Source organism: Poeciliopsis prolifica, unplaced genomic scaffold (assembly GCF_027474105.1).
Source record: "Poeciliopsis prolifica strain line A6 unplaced genomic scaffold, Auburn_PproV2 SCAFFOLD029, whole genome shotgun sequence".
Classification (NCBI taxonomy): Eukaryota; Metazoa; Chordata; class Actinopteri; order Cyprinodontiformes; family Poeciliidae; genus Poeciliopsis; species Poeciliopsis prolifica.
Genome location: NW_026562404.1, coordinates 6666009 through 6688915, shown reverse-complemented (window position 1 = coordinate 6688915; position 22907 = coordinate 6666009). Strand labels below are relative to the sequence as shown.

At 37.9% G+C, this 22907-nt stretch overlaps 1 protein-coding gene across 2 annotated transcripts; it reads right to left on the bottom strand.

The window, feature by feature from the left end:
• Window positions 1-564: 564 nt before the first annotated feature.
• On the bottom strand, window positions 565-21303 carry ngfa (nerve growth factor a (beta polypeptide)). Of its 2 annotated transcripts, XM_055049592.1 has the most exons (3): window positions 21165-21303; window positions 3361-3465; window positions 565-1859 (listed from the first exon to the last, which is right to left on the bottom strand). In XM_055049592.1, exon 3 carries the CDS (start codon window positions 1846-1848, stop codon window positions 994-996), a length of 855 nt encoding a protein of 284 aa, XP_054905567.1. In that variant the 5' UTR covers window positions 1849-1859; window positions 3361-3465; window positions 21165-21303; the 3' UTR covers window positions 565-993. The 2 variants fall into 2 exon arrangements, with proteins under 2 accessions (XP_054905567.1, XP_054905568.1); XM_055049593.1 differs by lacking the exon at window positions 3361-3465.
• Between the last annotated feature and the right edge of the window lie 1604 nt (window positions 21304-22907).

Below are 22907 nucleotides of genomic sequence, written 5' to 3'. Positions count from 1 at the left end.
AAATTATTCTGGTCTCTGATTAGAAAACATAGGAATTTTTAGAACATATGTACCCCATTACATCTAATTTAAAAGTACAGTATTTAAGAATAAAAACATCTGACAATCACTGATGACAGTGTAATGATCTGTTGTTTCCTTGCTTCTCAGAACCTAAATGACTTTCTGTAGATGAAATTCTGCTCTCTACTAGAAAGTCTTTAAGGAGAATGTCAAACCACCAGTTGAATTTAAGCTGAAGTAGCTAATTTGAAACAATTATGCAAGGAGGAGTCAACCAAAATCCCTAGGTGGTGATGTAAAAGTTTCATTGTCAGTTGTTTCCAAACTTTTGATGGAAACCATTGGCCTCAAGCTGGATTCAATCAATTGTTTAGCTATTCATATCCAATCACAAACGGAATAATTGTTAAAACCCTTTTTTTATGTTCCACCACACGCTCTTTTCTGGTGTAATTTCTTTTTAGTGTGACAAAAAAGCAAGAAAGGGGAGGAGCAAATGCATTTCCACAGCACTTTAAGGCCGTGTGAGCGGGAGAAAAACATCACAACCAGGCAGGCAAGCACTGAGGAGTTTAATAAATAACAGCATGGACAACACAATAACAATAACAACATTAACATTTAAAAAGTTGAAATAATTTTGTATATGTACACATACTGTATATACTTTTATATTTGTCTGTATAAACCATAAATATAACATGCGGTCCTCATAACTTAAAACTACTAGGACTTCTTTGACTGAGGTAGGGTCAGGGAACAAGGGACTGAATGAAGAAATGTGTGTGTGTGTGTGTGTGTGTGTGTGTGTGTGTGTGTGTGTGTGTGTGTGTGTGTGTGTGTGTGTGTGTGTGTGTGTGTGTGTGTGTTTATTGACTGCTGTTATCAGTGGGTGTATGATAGGAGCATTGGCATAGAAGCTGCAGTGGCTGTTTTGTAGAAATGTGTGTTCGCGTTCATGGTCCGGTGGTTAAGAGCGGTCCACCTCAGTCAGTGTCCTGGTCTTCTTGACCAAGAATTCCGGCTGAGAACACACACACACGCAGCGTTGATGCGGATGAAACGCCAGGCTGTCTGTTCCTTGAAGACGGTCAGGGCGCTTACATATATGTCTGTGTTGGTGCAGTGGGAGTTCCAGTAGCGGCTGTCAATGCCTCGACAACCCGAGTTGCCTGTCTTGGAGCCTTGCTTTCCACCTCGCCCTCCAGATCGTCCCCCGATTCCGGAACTCCTGTGCGTCGGAGATCTACAGGTGGTCTCATAAAAAAGTTGTTTCTTCACCTTGTTGTTGACTGTAACGTGGGAGAGTACTGTCACTTCATTTCCAGACATGTCTGTGGCTCGTGTCTTGTTCACCCAGGTATTCATACTGTCACACACGGAGTACTCTCCTCGATGCATGGTGTGTGATCCTGCTTTGCGCCTTACCCTCAGCCCCCTTACTCCTTCAAAGTCATAACCCTCACCATCCAGAACATCATGCGAAGGGATTACCTCGCTAAAGACAACACGAGGTGAGGGGCGATAATGTCTCTTGGAGAAGAGCTTTGGGTCTACCACTGGGCTGGAGGGGTCTGGAGAGGAACCTGCTGGAGAGGGCCCAATGACAGGGCTTCTGTTGTGCATGTTTGAGGCTGCACTGTTTGTCCTCTTGGTTCTATGATGGGTGGTTCTGTGTTGCTGATATGAAATTTGGTCCTGAGAAAGCTGTCCCCTGGATGCTGCTGTCTCCTGCTGCCCTGCTCTGTGATTGGCTGCTCCAGGGTTCCGGGCCAAACCACCTCCCATGTTCAGTACAGCCTGGACGCCGATCAGGAGGAGCAGAACCAGTAGTGATGACCTCATGGGCACACGTCCTGGGTAAATGTCAGAAAATCATCGTAATTAGCATTTTTACAATAGCTTCAATTTTGAGAAATTGCCTAATGAATAGCTTAGAAGAATGCATGTAAAATTGAGTCTAATGTATTTTATCTCAGTGTTCTGCCCACAAACTATAATGTATTTCATTGCTAATTTTTTGACAGACTTTGATAACCCTAAAAAAAAACTAAGGTTCAAACAACGTCCTTCACAAGTTACTCATTTGGTGAATATAAATGACCTGTGTATTTTATCGTCGGTATTAAAACATTCGGTGTTCTGTGAAGGCATTGCTGTTTTTATTTTCTAGTTGGACCAAAATGCAGACAGAACCCGAGACAAAAGTTTGGAGTATTTCTTTAATAATAAAAATAGAAACTTATACAGTAGTCACTAAGGAAACAGAACATAAAACTGGCATGAATGTGACAGACAGTCTAACGAAAGAAACTAACAAAATCCAGTAGCTTTAATGTTGAGGAAATGACAAAGAATCTAATCAGAGAAAATGTGGCAAGGAGAAAAATGGAAACTGAGAGAGGAAGACGAACACAAAGGGAGTTGAACTAAACGGTAAATGGCACCCTCTGACCTCCAGCAGGATGGGCGGGTGAAGCATCTTGCTGATGGACACAATTACTGAGACCGTCTGGGGTGACGGAGGTAGGAGTCATCCCAGACAGTCTCAGGAGATGGCAATGACTAAAATTCAAACTATAAACAAAGAGGAAAAATTAAGACAGGTCTAACATAACTAAATCCAAATGCTCAAAGAGGAGAACACAAGAACAAACTAAATATCAAACAATAATCACGGGAAGGGCCATTCATTTGAGTGTTTTAAATCTAGAATCAGTGCATTAAAATGACCCACTCACAAGATCGGTTTTGGATCACAGTTTGTACAAACTCACAATTTCCAGCATGATTCAGGGTGTGATCCATTCACACCATGACATCACCATTCCAGCACCTGTATCGCTCATTCTTTCTTAATGCTAATGGTTAATGTTGTGATGTCATGCTTTACTTCAGTTTGTGTACTTGAATCATGGAAACGTTGGCCCAACTTCTAAAACATCAATAAAACACCAGAAAATAATTAAAAAATACAAAAGCCAAATCCCAAACAAGCAAGGATCCCGACATCCATTGGATTGTTAAATAACTTCAGCTGGCATTTAGAGGAGTTAGCTGATGAATCCTTCTAAAAGTTCCACACATTTCAGAAAACAAATTGGAAAATCATGATTTTCCCTCCTCTTCTCAGTGGTCCAGCTCTTCATGTTCATCTATCATGAGAAATAAAATAAAGTTTGTGGCTGTAACATGAAAAATCTAGAAAAGATCCAGGGGTGGGAATGCTTTTGCAAGGCACTTATCTAGAATATTTATATAAATACGTAACTCAGAAAAACACTGACCACAACAGTTCCGATCTTGCCTTTCTTACACATCTGTTTTTGTTGTTTTGCAAGGTCTATATGTATGTACCTGTGAAATGTGTCCAATTGAAGAAGCTCCTGTGGACTCTAGAGCCAAACTCCAATGAAGACTGGGGCCCTCATGCCTGCCACCTGGACCCTCTGAACCGTAGCTCTGTGATACACACACATATACACAAAATAAAGGCTAAGAGAAATATAATTTTACTAAAACAAGTAGCTACCAATAGTCTTTAAGGTTGATGTAGTATTGATTTATTTTCCTTTGGAAGCCAAAGTTACCATCGTATACGTAAAAAAGTTATTGTGTCTCCAAGTATCAAGCTGTATTCCGTCAGGCTGATACATGCTAGTAGATTGTATATACATATATATAAACTTTCAAAGTTGAGGCTTGTTACTCATTGGTATTTGGGGCATCTAGACATCTTTAAAAGCTATGCACTTTATTTAATCTGCAGCTGTCAAACATGCGCCTCCAACTTAAAAATACATTCCATTCATGTGCATGCAGAAATCTAAAGTGTTTTATGAAAATAATTTGCATATTTAGACGCCTTAATGTGTCTGAACAAATGTCTTTCAACATTGCAAATATTCAAGAGGTCAATATGGTGAGTTGAAGCTGACCAGTTACTACTTATCAACAATGCTTTGCTGCATCCATCTCACTGTTATAGTCCTCAGTGTTGAAATACCACAAAGTTTATGGCTGCTGCAAATATTTACCTCTTCAAGTTTAATGTTATTGCCTTGTGAAGTTTGCAGCCTTCTGGTTGGATATAGCAAAGCTCAGAAAGCAGTTAGTGGTCGATGGTATATTTCTTAACAAAAACACAGTGGCTTCTGTTTTTAATTTTACCTTCTGAGGCACAGAGGTCCTCTGAAACATTTTCTTTTACAACATAGCAAGCAAGATCCATTATGTGTCAGAACCGCCTGCTTTGTTTCCACCAGCTTACAAAGACAGGCAGCTGAGGCTTATCAAAATATTATTGGCTCAGTTCCCTTTGGAAATCTTAACTGGACAACAGAGAAGAAATTTGGAATTTTAAATCCATGCTCAGGTATTTTCCCACAAGCTGATATTGCTAGAGGCTATAATTAGATTTTTTTCTTCAAACTACAATTTCCACATTTGGCAATATGCAAGACAGTTAGACACAGCTTCCAAAAGTATCAATACAACGTGGACCAGTTATTGTTTTGTTACAACCACAAATGCATGTAGAACTACAAGCAGTTGCCGATGGGTTCCAAATCCTACCCAGCAAGTGTGTGCTTTGCCCCAACGCTCTCCACACACACTACTCCCCACATCCTGCCAGCGTGGCATCACTGTATCTCTTAGCATGTGGACCGAGTTGGAAGCATTCACGACAGTGCTTACTCCTTAAAGGCATTGAAAAATGATTAGCATGCACAACTGCAAGAGTTTAAAACATAATGACGGGTGCCCTTTCAAAAGCCCAGCTATAACTCAACCTTTAGACAAACCTTATAAGCTGGGTAATAATACTTAAAATAAATCCATAAAAAGTTAGGACAGTTTTTAATGTGATAGATGTCTGAAAGGCAGACAATGTGTAATTTAACCCTATTGCATACTTCAGATGTCTTTACTTTTAGTTTCATTTTTTGTTTTGTTTTGTAGCACTCAGTTCTTCTCATTTTATAAAAACTGATGCAAACACACTTGACTAATTTATGCAATAAAATATGAGGAGCCATTTGGGAGCCCAAAGAACTAGCTTTTTAAATTGATTTGTACAAACTAACTAATTTGAAGGCCATGTAAGATTTTCCTCCCTCTTCATAATTGCTTTGGTCATTTACACAAACCCCCAATAAAATACATTGATGCTTTTGTATCAATGTATTTTATTGGAAACTTTTTCCATTTATACAGTTTTCTATGAATATTGAACTGTGTAAAAGAACAGGGCAATAGGACAAATATTAACTATGCTTGACTTTTAGTTCATATCTCGCCCTACTTACATGATGAAGGGAAATGCTCTTCTTAGTCCAATATAATAAAAAATTAGTGGTGAAAACTTTTGACAGTGGTTTCAGTCTTTTGCCTCTTGTTGCTTTCCTTTGGTGATGTTCTGTTGTATTTTACTTAAGAATAACTATAAATAACTTAGGCAGCATGAATGTACACGGAAACTTTGGTGGAAGGTCAGTTTGCACTGCATCTCCAAAACAACCAAGTAATCCTTGGCCATGCAGACAGCTATTGTTTTGACACACTGATAGAACAGGAAGATCTTTTGAGTTCAATAAACACAATCAAACACACTCGGCTTCACATATACACATCCGGAGGTGGTCCAAACATGGGGCAAACTGACTGATCCAGGTTGACGGGCAGCCGGGCCCGAGGTGAGCCTGTAGGATCTTAATGTTGAAAATATGTGGCTTTTGTTTAATACTGGTGGAGGCAGAGTAAACACTTGTTCCCAGGAGCACAGGGGTCAGAGAGTTTTCGAGAACACTTCTGAGTTATAGGATTACCTTAGCAATTGCCTCAAAATTTCTCACAGTAATACTGTACATAGCCTAAGAAATATGCACATTACTGCAAAGTTATTTCATTACTGCATGAAATAACTTTTGTAGCACAGGAAAATATTCAGATGAGTTCTTAAGTGTTTTGTGCAATTATGGATTTATGAAAACATTCGTTTTCCACTATCGGTGAATGGATGTTCACCGATTTCTTCGCTTGATTCACTTCGCTCTACATACTTAAGTAATCAGTCCGGCTGTTGAAAACGGGTCACTTAGCAGCATAAACATCCAGAGCAGAGCAAACGAAATAAAACCATATGGCACACTGGCCAAGAAGAGTTAAGATTTGCATCTGATTCAAATTTTGTGGTCAGACCTTAAGAGTAACATGTATAAACAAAAGCCTCCAAGCTTTTGTTAGCTGATGCAACTACCTAACATAAAGAAGAGTCAAAGACTCCTCCAAAAAGATTTAAAATGTTTAGAAGGTGAGAAAGATGATTGCGTTTGATCACATATAATACATATGTGATCATATGTGAGATTGTGTTTTCCTTTGTCAGGGTTCACATCAGTTTTCCCAAAGTGACAGATTTACAAACTATAGCAATGTGGTGGGGAAAAAAAGTTTTGCAGAGTGCAACATCTCATTCCCATAGCCACAAGTAAAACTATTTTTATTTGGTGCATAGGCATCACTCATTAATACACTACACAATGAGAAATGTCTTGCAATAACTGGAACGTTCGGAGGAGATGATTTTGTGCCCAAATAATGACAAAGGAATTCCAAAACTCTCACGGCAACAGGAAGAACAGACAGAGTGTGATTCATGTTTTCACACTGTCATGTAAACAAAGCAATTGTTTAATAAAGTTGCTATGATTATACAATAAGCAGGACCCTCCAAGGAGAATTGGCATGCGGCAGAACCAGCCCTGCGTAGTTTACTGGAAAGAGAGGAGGTTCCATTTTTTTTTCAATTAATCAGAAACATTTTCTGTTGTGGAATTTCTCCTCACCCTATGCGGTGATAGCATAAGCATGGCAAGGCACCGCAAGGGTGAAGAAGTGATGGTTTAGGCAGAGAAAGTTTATTTTAATGAACAAAATGTATATAAGCGGAGGAAAATCACAGATTACTCCGCTGCAAGGCTATAATAATAAAAACAAGTCCTGTAGGAAACGGAAACACTTCTGATAGAGACATTTCTCCAAGCCAGTGCCATTGAAGCCAACCATGTACACAGCAGATTCTTGTAGCATGGTTTTGTTTTGTCAGCCAGTCAACAGAAAAAATGATCTATTGATATAATGTGCCAGTGACATGCCATGTAATTAAATTTGGCTGAGGTGAACAGTAAAGAAAACGCAGGTGGCCCACACCATGAAAGGCGAGCATTGCTTTCCGTCAGTTCGAGCTTAGTTTACACTAAGTGACAGATTTGTCCTATCTGTGGTGTGCATTAGTCATTAGTAACAAGTCCCTGTTAAAAGATGAGCAGGAGCATCGCTTCAGCGGTTTGGTCAAACAAACACACACATCTGTCAGCATGATGACAACGGCATCAGATTATGAGCGGGTGAGAAGGAGAGAGTGACAGCAGCAGAGGATAGGGGAGGAAGAGCACAGAAGATGATGAGGGGGTAGTAGCAGAGAAAAAAAAAACTGAGAAAGGTAAACAGTTTCTCTGAGTCTCTCAGCAGCTCAGTGTTGTGCATTTCCTCTCGCTGTCAACCACTGGAAATAATCAAGTGGGATGGCTGCCAGGTCAGCTTGCTTCCCATAAGTGAGATTGATATTTGGGGTTTGTTTGATTAGAAATGAAAGCCCGTAGTTCAAATCAAAAGTTATTATTGTAATCGTTATTTATTCAGTGTTTCGTGAGAAACAAAGTCTCAGTTGGATGAACAGGCAGTCAAAATGATGTCATACTGTTTGCATAAGCATCTTTGGGTGCTTTGTGAGAAGTAGTCATGGAAACGCGCAATGTCAAAATAAATATGTTTTCTTAAGTTATGTCAGGATGGGGTCACCCACCTCAAATAACTCCAAAATATGTAATTCACATATGTACAAATATATCTCCCATTTAAGTAAAATGTACCATTTCAGCCAAACAACTTTGAAAACTATTAACATTCCATAAAATGTGTTTTCTATATGTTTATCTTTAGTCTACATAAAGGACCCAGCAATCTGACGATATATGTTCACTTTAAATCAAGCTGCACATTTTAAACTCAAGTCATGCAACTGATGTTTCAACATTCATGCCCTATAGCTGTCATCGAATGGTGCTTATTTTCAGTCAACTCTGATTTATTTAACGCTAATAAAATGTAAGCTAATTTGTGGTCTCTAATTTGTAAGTGTTTCTCTTTATAAATTTATTGAAATTCTGAAAATTTGCATGCTATCCACAGTGCTGGTAAACGCTTCTAATAGCTTTCTTTTCATCAGATAACACTGTAGAAATTTTTTGTTGAAATATCACAATTAAATGTACCTCTCCTAAGCACAACAGTAAATCTCCCTATTCTTTGAAGCATCACTAAAACACATTTCAGTGACCCTTTGAACAGCATAAGAATGTTTTGAAGAATAACTAAACTTGCATAAGGCTCTTAATGACCATGAGGTGCCACTCTTTAAGTCCAGGAAGTGAATCTGACAAAAATGCAACAAATTTAGGCCCTATTTAGGATGCACATAGTGCCATTTTATAGCAAAATTAAGACAAAAACGCTGTATATGTCAAACATGACGTGAAACAAAATTTGACTTCTGAAGCTCCTGCTCTATCTAACCCTCTGCATTCAGGACGTCATCACAATGTGTCTCCATTCACTTTGTAGGAAGTAATTCCTACAAAGAGCTCCGGAGATACCAATTAGAGCAAGGATGTAGAACACCAACAGGAAAATGCCTGGGTGGAGTAGAGACCTAAATGGAAGAACAAAAATTTACATTGTCCTAGAAAATCTCCATTGAGATGAGACATATTTGCTCAGGACCTTATAGTCATTGGCTTCTGGACTGAGTTAAGACCAACTATTTCAATGAACTTTTGATATACTTTATTTTTAAATGTGTACCCACATGTTTTTATGTTTAAAGGCATATGGTTTAAGACCCAAGTGAGCTGTTGTGAATCAGAAATACTGGAAGCATTAAATTTTCTGCCCTGAAGTTCAGGATACTGGAAGAATGAGTCAACCAGTCCCAATGTGACGGAGATACATTTCCTGCTAAAGCACTTCATTCCCCAATAAAATGTCAAATGTCAAACGCAATACAAAAAAACTTTTACAGAGGCTTGCAGAGTCCAAATGCTCCAAAGGGGAAAAAAGGTGACGCTGGTTCTTCACAGCCAATTGTATTAAGTTGATGGATTTATTGAGTGAGGCTCTACAACATTCCAAAAATGTATAGCCCACAGGCACAGCATTTTAAACCCTGGAATGTGCATTTCAATTTCAATTAATTAATCAGGTAGGTATGCAGGTTTGAGATTTTATCTAAATTCTTTTTAACTCAGCCTTAATATGCAAATAAACTTCTGGAGCAAATGAATCAAATAAAACATGTAACCGATGAAAGTACCGGTCAAACTGATTCGCAAAAACAGCACAAAATAAAAAGCTCCTCTTCACTTGGGTTGGGTCACGGTATTGACATAGCTGTGATCAAAGCCTTTCCAACACCCTCTGTATTTGTCAACCGATTTTAGACAAAGAACAGAAGAAAGAAAGTCAGTAATAAACACAGACTGTCAGTTCCGGCAGATGTTTTGATTACTAGCTGTGGAAAAAATGAAGAAAAGTATATTTGAGGGACATCCTGAAAGAATCAGAACAGATAATGGTGTGGAAAATGGAAACGAGGGATTGTAAAAAAAGTAATCATCCAACTCTTGCTTTTTTCTGATGGTCTTTCATTTAACTGTATCCACACTTTTTGCTCCTGGAAATAGACTTGGCTCACATTTAAAAGCCAGAGGTTACTTCCTGAGTAGCGGATTCTGTGTCTAACAGAGAACAGATTTCAGAACCAATACAAGTTTATATGTGCGGATGGACAGCACTGGGATGAGTTAATGATATCTTGTCTCTGAGGAAAATTACACAATCATTGTTTTTGATAAAAATCCAGGGATCTTTTTGGTCAAGGTTAGATTATATGTCTAATTCCCATTAAAAACTTAACTGAAATTGGATAAAAGTTACCATACTGTACCACAGAAGCTATATAGTGACCTATTGGAAGACCATAATATATAAGAGATACGACTTCACATCCTATAAAGTATGTCCCCAATTACTTCAAGACAGTTGTGTAGTTGAAAACAAGACACAAGCGCCTTTACTCCTCTGTTAATGCACATAAACATGTGCTAAATAAATTACCTTTTTTCACATGAGCCACAAGTAAACATGTTCTTTTGACTTTGAAAAAACAGCAGATGATGATGCTTTCTGACTCATTTGCTTTCTACATTTACTGTAGAAGATCTACAGTAAATCTATTGTGTTTTTAAACTGTGTTAATTTAAAAGCTTAACATGTTTTTTATTTTGTTGGGTAAGTTTGTTCTGACCCCGTGTGCACTTTTGCGAGTTTATTTTCAGTGTATGTCTGGTTTCTGAAACTGATGACACGATGAGAAAACTCTCCCAGCATCCCTGCTGTCTGACCGTGACATTTGCTGCATTCCTGCTGAGCTACTAGCTAGGACCAGGGGAGGCTTAAATAATCAGCTAACACCAACAATATGCATATTGCATCCAGTCATATTGTGAAAATGATCAATTTGTGATAGATTTTGCAACTTCATTGTACCAAACGATGTCACAGCTGGGCTGGTGTCAGATTCTCACAATGTAACTTTGAATAAAAACTCAAAGAATAATAAACTAGAGGAACATTTCAGGAGTTTCAAAACTAACTTTTTAAAACCCTGGAAGACCTAGATTCCTGTCAACAGCTAATTATATGGTTTTATATTGTTATTATTATATTCATGTTACAATAGAAGAATATTCTTTATCAAAAAAAACAAAAAATCTCCCAAGAATCCATATATGTCTGTGCCTTGAAGATCTTTTCTAATCTGGTTTTCATCAATAGTTTAATGTACACAATCCCAGATTGTGTACAGCAAAATTGACATTGAGTAGACACACCAAAACAATACCTCAAGGCACTTACACAACGTTGAAGCATGAATCACTATCAGTAAGATTGAGTCATTGTGATATTCTTGAAGAAAATTCAAAACAAACACAGCACTGTCACTTTGTGGCATCTATGAGTAACTCCAAAATAAACATTTTCTTCTGGCTTTGATTTCCGCAGTAATTTCATTTGAATATAGTATAACAATGAGGGATTCTTTCTTCTTTTATTCTGAAGTGTTTCTTTTTCATTCAAGTCAAAAATTAATTATAACCTAGTTTTGATTGTCTTAGTTTGAGACCAACTGACTTAAAGCTATATATTCTGAAACATATTTTGGGTAGAAAAAACCCCAAGTGATAGTTGTATCACTGAGCTAGCACATGTACATTTGAGCAATAGGGTAACCAAAGGTTGTCCATATTCCAGGATCAAAGTACTCCAAAATTGTACTCAAGTCAGAGCAGCAGAGCATCCCAGTTGTATTTGGGAAAGGCTTTGCTCTCTCTCCTGTTGCTCCTCGCTATAATTTGGTCCAGTCCCAGTAAACCCACCCTCATCCTGAAGTGGACCAGTGGATGTGGGAGTCCAGTCTTTAAGGCCTTGAAGGCAGAATGGACAAAATGATTAACATGTTTTCCAGAACCCTAGCTTTTATGACCTTGACATTCAGCAGTCTTCTCATAACAAGTGGTTAATCTTTTAGCATAGCTATGGCAGTAACTCCCCCTTCCTGGAGAGAATGTAAAATCCCACAGCGTTGACTCGAGAGGAGGGCCAAATGCAAGAATGCTTGTTTGGCCACGGACAAGGACAAAGACAAAGATGGAAAAACGGAGAGAAATAAGTCGGATACATCAAGGGCTGGGGAGAAATGACAAGTTATAAGGGAGACTAGAGAAGGGGAATATCATATTGTATTTGGAGTATAAGTAAAATAGATTGAAATATGAGGAAATAAAAAACAAGGGAGAACATTTTACGTTAACTTGAATCCAAGAGCTGAGCGAATGGTCCTTATGGGGAGTTAAAAATCACTCATGGATCGAGGCCAGGTAGAGTTTCAGCAATAGTTTCTTCTGAAGAAACTATTGACAGGTGCTTATGCCAGTTTGTTTTTTTTTCTTTTGTGTTCCTCTCTAATTATTTATTACTGTAAGAAAATATTTTTTTCCATATTCAGTTGTTTATTTCCACTAAGGCTATCGCATATTAGTTAATATGTCATATTAAATAAGACGATATATGATGTGCTTTTGCCCCATCGTTTGCATTTTTTCTATGTGTCTAGTTCTTCTTCTTTCAGATTTTTACTGGCGGGTGACATTTAACGTTAAGATGTATTATCGCCATCTAATATGCTGGAGTATCTCCCTTTAATCTAAATTCTTACATATAATCCTGTTTCCTTCAAAAATGTCATAACTGCTTCATCTATTTTATGTTTAGTTAATATCCTATCAAGTTTTAATGTCTTTAAATCATATTTCGTAATTTCTTGTTTTAGCTTCTCTCTACTTACTGTATATTTTTCACAATGAATTATTATATGTTGTACTGTTTCCATACCCACACCAAACTCACAACTACCTGTTGAATACTTACTTGTCAAATGTAAAGTTTTATTTAATCCACTATGTCTGAGCTGCAATCTTGTCATTACTTTGCTCTTTTCGATTTTCTCCAATTATTTTCATATGTCCTATTTCTTTTTTATATGAAATAAATGACCACCTTCAGTTCCCTCTTCCCACAGTTGTTGCCATTCAGATTTAATGTTGCTCTTAATAATGATCTGCCATATCATTCCCTTCCATATGAGCAGGTATCCACATAAACCTAATCTTTATTTGAGCTTTTGTTATTTGAGCTTTTGTTATTCTAAATATAACTTCATAAATTTCATACACCAACTCCATACGACTTTCAGATGGGACATTTAAAATAGGCATTAGTGAGGGCAATGAATCTGAACATATAAGAACTTTTTTCAATTTTATTTTGCTCTACCCACTCTAAGGCCATCGGTATCACTAACATTTCCAAGGTATACGTAGCTAAATGGTCAGATGTTCTTTGTTTCATAAATACACTTAGTTCAGAAATAGTAGAAGCAAATCCTGTCTTATTTGAAACTAAACCTTTTCAACCATCTGTATATATAATTGCAAATAATTTATACATATTTTTAATTCTGTCATTCACAAACTTAGTTATTATCTAAGGTTCAGTTTCCTCTCATTCCTCTTTCCCTCACTCTGCCTGTTTGCTGTTTTTCACAGCTGCTCCCCTGATTAACTCACCTGCATTCAGTGTCATTCTCCAGCCATCACTCAGTACATCAGATGACTGTTTTTCATTGCTCTTTGTTGGTTCCTCCATCCTTGGCTGATGTACTGTTTGAAACTGCCCCACTGTGTGTCTTGTGTAATTCTTCCCTCAATGTTTCTGGTTGGTTTTGGGTTTTATTAACGTCTTCTTTGTGTTTGAAATTTTGAATCTTGGTCTTTGGTTTTGTAAGATGTCTTTTTTATAAAACAGATTAATTTTTTCTCCACGTCTGCCTCCCTTTGCCCACATTCGGGCGCCCCCTCCAAAAACGCCAACCTCTTTTGTGACGTTAATGGATAAGTACTTCGATTTAAATCTAGCTTAATGTCAGAATCATTACAGTGTGGAAGAAGTTTGTACATTATTAATTCCACTGGAGAAACTCAACAACAGTAACGACATAAAATAAATCTTAGCTGTGTTACGTATATAGATCGGTGACTAAGGGTGAGTCACACGGCTCACCAGCCTGAGTCGACCTTGACTCATTTTCCTACGAATCTGCGTTTTAATGACCTGTCCACCGTTGACATGCAAGTACATACATTTCTAGGGCACCTGTGATTGTGCGGTATAGTAAACAAAACAGAGAATTAATCAGAAGCAAGTTGTCGGGTAAAATTTGCATGTTTCCAGACGTGGGCGTAAAGATACTGATGTGCTTGCTCAGCCGCCAAAAATTTTCCATTGTGCCCTTTTCCTACTGCGCTGTTGTCATGGTGCCACAAGCATGGGTGTGGCCCTGTAGACAAAAAAAAAAAAAATAATCTGTATATGTTGGATCAGAAATAAGGATATGCAAACTGTGCATTGTTTGAATGGTCCTTCCGGTATTGTATAAACCTGTTTGCAATTTCAACTAAATGGTAAAACCAATAACCTTAAAATTTTTGGTGCCATGTGGCTGGAGACTTACTAAAGAAGTATATATTTTAAATGAATTATTGCCACTTAGTGATATTCAGCATCTCAACCCTTATTTCACTCAATTTAAATATATTTAAGGGTAAAATATCATTGTGAAGACAGTAAATAATTTTTTGATGACTAATGGCACTGAGTTATTTTATTATAATTTCAAAATGTGTTTTTTGAATTGCAAAGAACTCTAGAAGCAAATGAAATAAATAACGTGAATCTAATTACTCTCATAAACCATGTATGTTTTCGTTAGTATCACACGCGTTTTTCTTTTTTTAACCAAATATCTTATTAAGTTTAAAATGACAGTCTTCTAAAAGTTGTTGGTCAACAAGATAAAACATAAATGTACCTTCACTTGCTGGTGATATGAGTTTCACATGCAAGACCGCTATGCATTCTATAGACAACCAGCCAAGCTTGAAAAAAAAAAAAAAGTCTAATCTTACTCCCGGTGTTTGTCAGTTTGCCGTCATGCTTACTAAAGACTTGACCCCACCATTTTCTGTTCTGTGTGGTCTCTACATCACTCTGTCATCACTCTCTCTCTCTCTCTCTCTCTCTCTCCGTGCTTCTGTGTCTCTTTGCCCTCGCTCCCTCCCCTCCAGCTGATGTCAACCACCTGTCTGTGTGGGACCTCCCAGGCCCATCCTCTGTCTGCAAGCAGCATGCCATGTTAAGTGTGTGAGCAGATCTGTGGTGAAAGAGATAAAGTGCCTGCTTTCGAGTTCAGCTGCTTGCGTTTTCTGGTTGCGCGCGTAATCTCTGACAAATCAAGTCTTCTCAAATACCTTCATGTTTAGTGAAAAATCTTAGTGCAACGCCACGAATACTCGGATTTTAGATGACAGTTCTACTCGAGCATTTGAAGATGAAGGCCAAGAAAAGCAGTTATAAAGTCCTTGAAGTCATAGTGATTTAGGGATCCTCTCTGGCTAACACAGATGTAAGCAAGGACGGCATTTTAATCCTGTGTGCTGGCTGAGAGCAGTCTATAGCAACTAGCCGGTAGCTCATCCCTCTGCATTCTGTGCATTCTCCCATCAGAACAATCCAAATAAGTGCACAGTGAGTGGCTTTGCTTTGGTCCTTGGGGCTAAGGTGTGTGCATGCGTTTAATACACATCCAAGTAGACATATACATGTGCACACCTGTGCATAATTCACAGAATTGCTAAAAAAAAAGAAATAGCACGCCTGTTTTGTTTGACTTCTGACAGGAAATGAATAAGAATGGAAGTTTATGAATTGATCTCACTATAGAGCATCTTTTTCGAAACCCAAAATGCTGCATGTTTCTTAATCAACACTAAAAAATAAGAAAATATTTTACCATGATGATGGCAACAAGGTAGAGGTTCTTGTCATGTCCAGACAAGCTGCAGCCAAACTACCATTTGGGATAAAGGGCATGGAAGAGGGAGAAGAAGACGGTGTCATCAAAACAATCCAAATGTACACACACACACACGCGCACATATCAAAAGAGTTGCAGCGAAACAATTCAAAACTGAAGACGTGCACTAAGTCAACAGATTAGCACCATGACGAAGTTATTCTTGCTCTGAAAAAGGTTTCACCGATTTGATGATTTATCAGCTACTGTGTTTGCACATGCATGAAGAGACAGCGACTCATAGCTAAGCACCAGAGAGGCATTTAATGTAGAATGTGCGGACATGTCTGCACACTTAGGTGTCACTTTTTGAAGCATATACTGTGCTCACTGTGCAAGAAAAGTATCACACAGAGGAAGACAGAAAACCTAAGCGTAGCACCTGTCAAAAATAAGAACGCCAACAGTCAAACGCTGACTCACACAGCAACAGCCCCGGGTTAAATTTTCTGTTTGGAAAAATTCCAACATGGGAGTATGATAGTTTGACCTATTCTACGGTGGGAAGAGGCAGAAAAACAGGTCCGGATGAAGAAATGACACATGTGAGACAACTTGTCTGTCTAAACTCGGAAAGATCTAAATGTCAAGCAACCTTGCTTTTAGACTTTGTGAGAAAATGTAAAATAAAGTAACTTTAACAACAATTAAAATAGAAGAAACAACAACAAAAAAATTTAATTTAACACACAACTCATGAGATAATCAAACACAACTTGCCTGTAGTTCTCAAGCTTTAAATTGGTCACATTTCCCATTTTCTGCCCTGGTTTCTGCTCCAAGCTCCTGTGTTTACGGTTTTAAATTCTGACCTTCCATGACTCCCAGATGCCTATTTTCCTCCATAGGCTCAGACGTGAAATCCCATGGATGAACTCTGACCTTTTGCCCTCCCACTGATTCCAGACAGATCTCACAATTGGCTGCTTTTCACCAGATGTCCTTAAACCCTAGTGCTGAATGAAATGAGAACCATGCTCAATTTACATTATGAGCCATGAATGATCACCTCCTTACCTCTTGTAAATAGATGCTTTCCTGTATATGTTCAAACATCTTTTTTTTTTCTCCTACAGGAAGGGTGATGGAGAGATCCCACTTGCTTAATTGCATGTTTTACTTTCAGAGTAAACTTTTGTGCAATCTGAGTTTGGTCAGTGTGAAAATGTTTTTCTTGCAAAATGTCAGCTACCTAACATCATCATTATCTTAAAATAAAAGAAGTGAAGTGAAGACAAAACAATGAAATTATGATTAAAAAAATAAATAAAACAAACATCTTTCATGCATTTGGAGAATTTTTGTTTTGTTTCATATGGAAATTCCTGAGGGAGAGTGCAGCTGCAATGGATTTGCTTGCTGTTTTGTTTTCTGTTATATTTTAAGTACCAGACATTCACACTAGGCGTGCCAATGATACCTGTCGTCACCAGCTTGACTCCAACTCTCCTTGACTCCAACAGCAGATTGAAGTTTTCACCTTATGAAATGCTTACAGAAAACAGTGAGAACATTAGAATGAAGGAAATGAAGGAAAACAGCAAGGAATGTGCTTTTGCTTTTCAATTGGCTTAGATTTTGGCTTGGGTTTGTGGTCAATTATGGTTCTTTCTTGTGTTCTCCCTTCAGGTCTTGTGTTTTTGTGCATTGCTTCAGATATTTATTTCAGTGGCCGTTTTTAGCTTTTGGTTCATAAGATCATTTGATGGCTTGCTTGGCTCCAGCTATGTTCGTTTCTGTGTTAATTAATCTCCTCCCCTCAGTTTCCCTGCTCAGGTTTCTTCTCAGTTACACTGCCTTCCACAACGTTTTCACACTTGCCTATCAAGTCGCTCATTCACCGTCCCCGTGCCTAAATCAGTTTCATTACCTCTGATCAATAAAAAAGTGTCACGCCAAACATAACAAAGTCTTGTGTTTTGGGTATCAGTGAGTTGTGTTAAAATAAAGTTTAAGTGCCTTAAAAGGAAACCGTCAATTGTCCGTGAAATGTGGAGATACTTTGGTGGTTCTTTCAGATTGCGAGGAAGAGCAAGACTTTAAGCAAATGTTAGGAAGGCAGAATTACATGGATCAGTTTTTGCTTTGTTTGCCATGTAAAAAGTGCTGTTTGTTTTGTACTGCCACCATAAGAATAAAATTTACAGATTGGTAGGCAACTTTTAAAACATGACAGCTTTTGCCAGGACGTTTAAACAAATACTTACATGTCTGTCTTTATATTTTCTTATGCAACATTTGCTAAAAAGAAATTTAAATCTGCAAAAATATATCACCAGCTTCAGACGCAAAATTTTGGTATTTCCAATTCAATCTTATTAATTTACTATTATCACATAACCACTGCTGAAGCCATACACACAAGGTTAAAATTAAGTTTTTCTAAAACTTGCATTATACGTAGCAAAAGATAAACAGAAGATAAGTGAATGAGAACATCACTGCTTTTCCAAATGTGAATCACATTTCATTGCAGACTTGCAGATGAGATTCCTGCAAGTCTCTGAATCACAATTTAAGTTGAATTTTAAGAAGAAAGGCATTTTCACCTTCTGACAATACCATGTCGTTCTTTATTTAGCTGGTTATTCATTACCTGTAGTTACAATTACAAATGTATTGTAATCTATTTACTTATAGTCCAATATTAAGCTACGAATGACAACTGAAAAAATACATTGATAGTTAAAATCATAACTAACATTCCATCAATAACATTTCAGCCACATTTGTTACAGAATGGGAATGAGCATGTAGGGTATGCAGACAATAAATAACATGTATTTTTCCATTCAGGTGATTAAAAAAAAACACAAATCAATTTATTCTCTCCCATTTACCACCAATTATTTGTCACATATGTTTCACATTTTAGATTATTTTTCTAGAATGTGAAATTGAAAGGTTGGGAACACTGGCAGATGACATATTTAGCTTGTAACAGCACAGTTGTCACTGTTAAATCAATATTTTGATGAAAACACAATAATCAGTGTAAAAGATGAAGGGAGCATACAGATCAGGGATTTTCAACTTCAGTTCTCCAGATCAAGTGTCCTGTAGCTTTTATATGTGTCCATGCAAACAATAAAAGGGCTGAATTACCTCCTTAGCATGCAAGTTCTCCGCATAGCCGTGCTAATGACCTGATTATTTGACTGGGGCATTTTGAAGCTAGGAAACAATTAAACCTTGCTTGACTCTGACCATGAAAGACGAGAGCTGAAGACCGCTGGTCTACATGCAAATCTAAATCTGACAGAACCAGGAACATATATTGACCCAAAACAAATACTATATGAAAAAATATACAAAATGAAACCTAGGTGGAAAAAGTTTAAAAGGGACTAAGATGAGGACCCTGGGTCAATACCAGTCAGGTAATAAACTGCATTTTGCAGTTTATTTAAAAGGGAAAAAGTAAAGTAAAAAAAAAAAAAAAAACATATACTATATAGAACTAATTAACTCTCTCACTCTAATCAAATTTGTAAATAGTTATTTTCTGTCTCAGGCTTCAACATAATAAAGCTTGTATAATGTTATATTAGCAATAAAATAGTTTAACTTAAAACTGATGAACACCCAACATGACTGTTAATAACAAGTGGTTATTTTCCACAAACGTGTAACTCGTGTAGCATGTGTCAACCTCTGGCTAACCCAGCATACATCATAGTTTGCACTAACATGCAAGACATTCAGAATTTTGTACAAGTCTCTTCAAAGTTCTCTGTGGCTCTTGCGCTCTCTCTTCGACATATAGTCCACACTCACACAGATTACACAAACATACACACATAAACAATGTGCACAGGAATACACTGGCACTAACAGAGAGAAAGCAGTAACTCAACTTCAAAGGGAAACCTGAGAGGGTCATGAATAATCACAGACATCTTTGTCTGAAGGGGAAAACAGCACTGTCCATCTGCCCTCCATACACATAGAAACGTCAGTTCATGTGCCTTAAGCTGTTTTTAGCTCTCGCACCAGGTTTGCTTCTTAGTCCGTGACAAATTGGTGCAAATCTGTTTTAAAATCAAACAATTTGAAAGAATACATTTCAAACTTATTCATCAATCAAACGTTTTTTTTTTTTTTTTTTTTATGCCAGGAGGCCACAGCCATGACGCACGGTTCATTCACAGATGAATTATGCCACATGTAAGGAATCAGTGAAGATTTCAATTTTTAATTTCTCCTCTTTTCACTAAGCAAGAAATTTGACAGAATAACAAACTTTTTCTCAAGCAGAAATCATCTCTCTTTTTTATCTTTATTTCACAGAGAAAGAAAAAGGATTAGGACTCTTGAAAACTTTAATTTTGAATGTGCCTCTGTAACAATAAAAGCAACATGAACCTGAGGGGAGGTGTGATGAACCACACCATGGGATTTTTGCCTTTTGTGTCCTAAAAAGAAGTCATTGAAAAATTGTCAGCATCCATGTTGGTTCACACCAGCCACAAAAATCACCAAAATTTTTTTTTTATTTTTTACCTTCCACAGTTTTGTCTTTGATACACATGTTTGATACACACATACATTGACAAATATAAGTGATGAAGTCACTATTTATTTTAGCATCACATTTGTTTTTTGATTTTGATGTTTAATTTAACACAAAACCTACTTAATCTTTCACAAAATGGCTAAATCGGAGTTACTCCTGAAGCCCTTGATGTCTAATGTTGGTTTGTGTGAGTAAATGTTTGTTCGTCATGACATTCCTGCTTCGTCAAAGCCCGAAAAGAATTCCATGTAGGAGTGGCAGGCATGGAGCCAGTGTTAAATTCACAAACTTGCCTTGAAACATAAAATACGGGTATGTATAATAATAATAATAATAATGATAATAAAAGTTCAAAGGCACGCCCATATAAGCAACAAGCCCCTCCCTCAGATAACCTCCGTAACTTCATGTTAGACACTGGAGCTCATCAGAATCTACAAGTCTTTTGAGGGTTGTGTAACATGAGTGGGAAAGAAAGACAGCTAGAAAAAAAAAAAAGGTAGAGAGGGGGGGAGACAAGGTAACCTGATGTCCCAGGAGTTTACTGAGCAGTAAATGACTTCCCATTGAAGTTTGGAGAACCCCCTTTTTTTTCTTCTTCTTCTCTAACCTTCATTTCTGTTCTCTCTGCTCTGCTGAAGCTCGACCCAGTCCTCTCCTCTCGCTCTATAAGCAAACCCAGAAAATGATTGTGTGTGACGCAAAAATGCTGACAGCACATGGCACCACAAACATTAGCAGTGTTATCTTGTAAAACTTTTTTTTTTTTTTCATGGCACCTCCTGTGTGCTGTTTCCAGCTGGAATGTTCTCCCCAGCAAGCCTGGTGCCTAACCTCAGCCTTTTCCAAGAGGGCTTCACTCTCACTCAGAAGCAGGTAAAGGAGGAAAAGACAAAAAAAAAAAAAAGAAAGAAAGAAAAGAGTCTAAAAATAAACGCCATGCACACTAATCAGGTTTTACCTCAACTCCCAAATCAGAAGAAGAAAACTCACCACGTTGTAATGCTCCTTCTCCTCTCTCCACTGTTGGATAAAAGTTGAAAAGTAAGCCAGCTATATTCCTCTTCACTTGTTTTTCCTCAGACCTGCAGAAGAATTATCCCAAAATCAAAATCCCGCTTCTGCATCCAGGTCTTGGGCCATCCACTTCAGTCTGTGTGCCTCCCACAGTCTGTGGTGATCTTTAGTGAGAGTCTCCTCCCTGCAGGTCCTAGTGCTGGTGTCATTCATGTATTCCTTTCATTTCACTCCTTCCTCCATGCGACTCTCTCTGAAGCGCAAATGCATTTAACCAGTCCTGTCGCTTAGGGTCCCTTCTGACAACTCACTTGAGATAACCTTCTACAAAATCTTGAATATAAGTAAATAACCACTAACATGTCAAAGGAGTGAAAGCCAATAAAACCGATTCTCAGAGGTTTTTCATGAAATTCCCATGCTTTTTAATTCTGAGAGTTGGTTTTGTAAAATTACACATGCCTAAAAACAAGTTTATTTGTACATGCATGCACTTACAAGAAAGGAAGTTTGATGGTCTGGTGGAGTTAGGAATTTATTTAGTTCTGCTACTTGTCATCGGCGGACAATGTGAAGAAAGCAAAGAAAAATGTCAAAACGAGCGACTGTGATATCCCATCACCCTTGTAGCTGCCAGCCACACCCTGTATTCAACAGACTCCCTCTGCTCTGGTATCGCAACACTTCTCTGACTTTCTTGTTTATGAATATATAAGTCTTATCTTAATGTCTCGGACATGTTTCTGCACAGTCTTTCTGGTTTTGTGCGTGTCTTCCCTTTCATGGTTTCCCCTTGACCTGAACCGTATCGTTGTCAGAGCCCCTAGCGCTGAACACTCAGATATCCCCACCATGCTAACCAACAGAAGAAAAAAGAAAAAAAAAGGAAAAAAAGACAGAGAAAGGGGGGATTGTGTGTCAGTGTCATCGCTTTTTATTCTAGCTGGGAAGATTAAATGTATTGTTTCATCTGAAAAATTAAAATATATTGCGTTAAATAATCAAAAACTTTATGGGTTTCAAATTGGCCTTGAAAGGAAAACCAGCAAAAACATTAGAAGGCTCTCTTACCGCTAAAGAGTTTTGACCCCATGGGGTTGACTTCAAACCCAAGCGGACATTGTTCCCTTTCAGATGTCCGCCAGTATGCATGGGTGCTTGTGTGTGTTTGGCCGTGCGTACAAGACAGTCACTGTCAAAACCGCCTCTGTCCTTGTTATCACGCCTCTGAAAGGGGAAACCCCAGATATTGAACTATGGCCCTGCACCCCGCTCAGTGGTTGGTTAAGGGGCGAGAAAGGCTGAAGAGGGTTGAGTACTTTGACTGAGAGGGTGGAGAAGAGGTCAAGAGTGCAGCCATATTCTCATATTCAAGGCATTTTAAATACAGGGGCTTCTGCATATGTCCTTTGTGTATGATTTGAATGTGTTTTAGGCAAAATTTTTATACAGAATGTCACGTACTTTTTTCTTTTCTCAGCTGCATTTATTAGAGTACTTTAGAACATCTTTAAATATTTTTTTAATCCAGAGACAATAAGTTGTCTGCAAGAGGCAGATATCTTAAGGTGCAATATTTTTGTGCTTGTGGCAAAATTCCAAGCAGTAAAATGGAGGATTTATCTTTGTAACAAGGCATTATACATTAAGGTATTCCACATAGATGGAGCGACCTGCAATCTGGACAACACATAAAAAACAATCTTTGTTTTCTTGAAA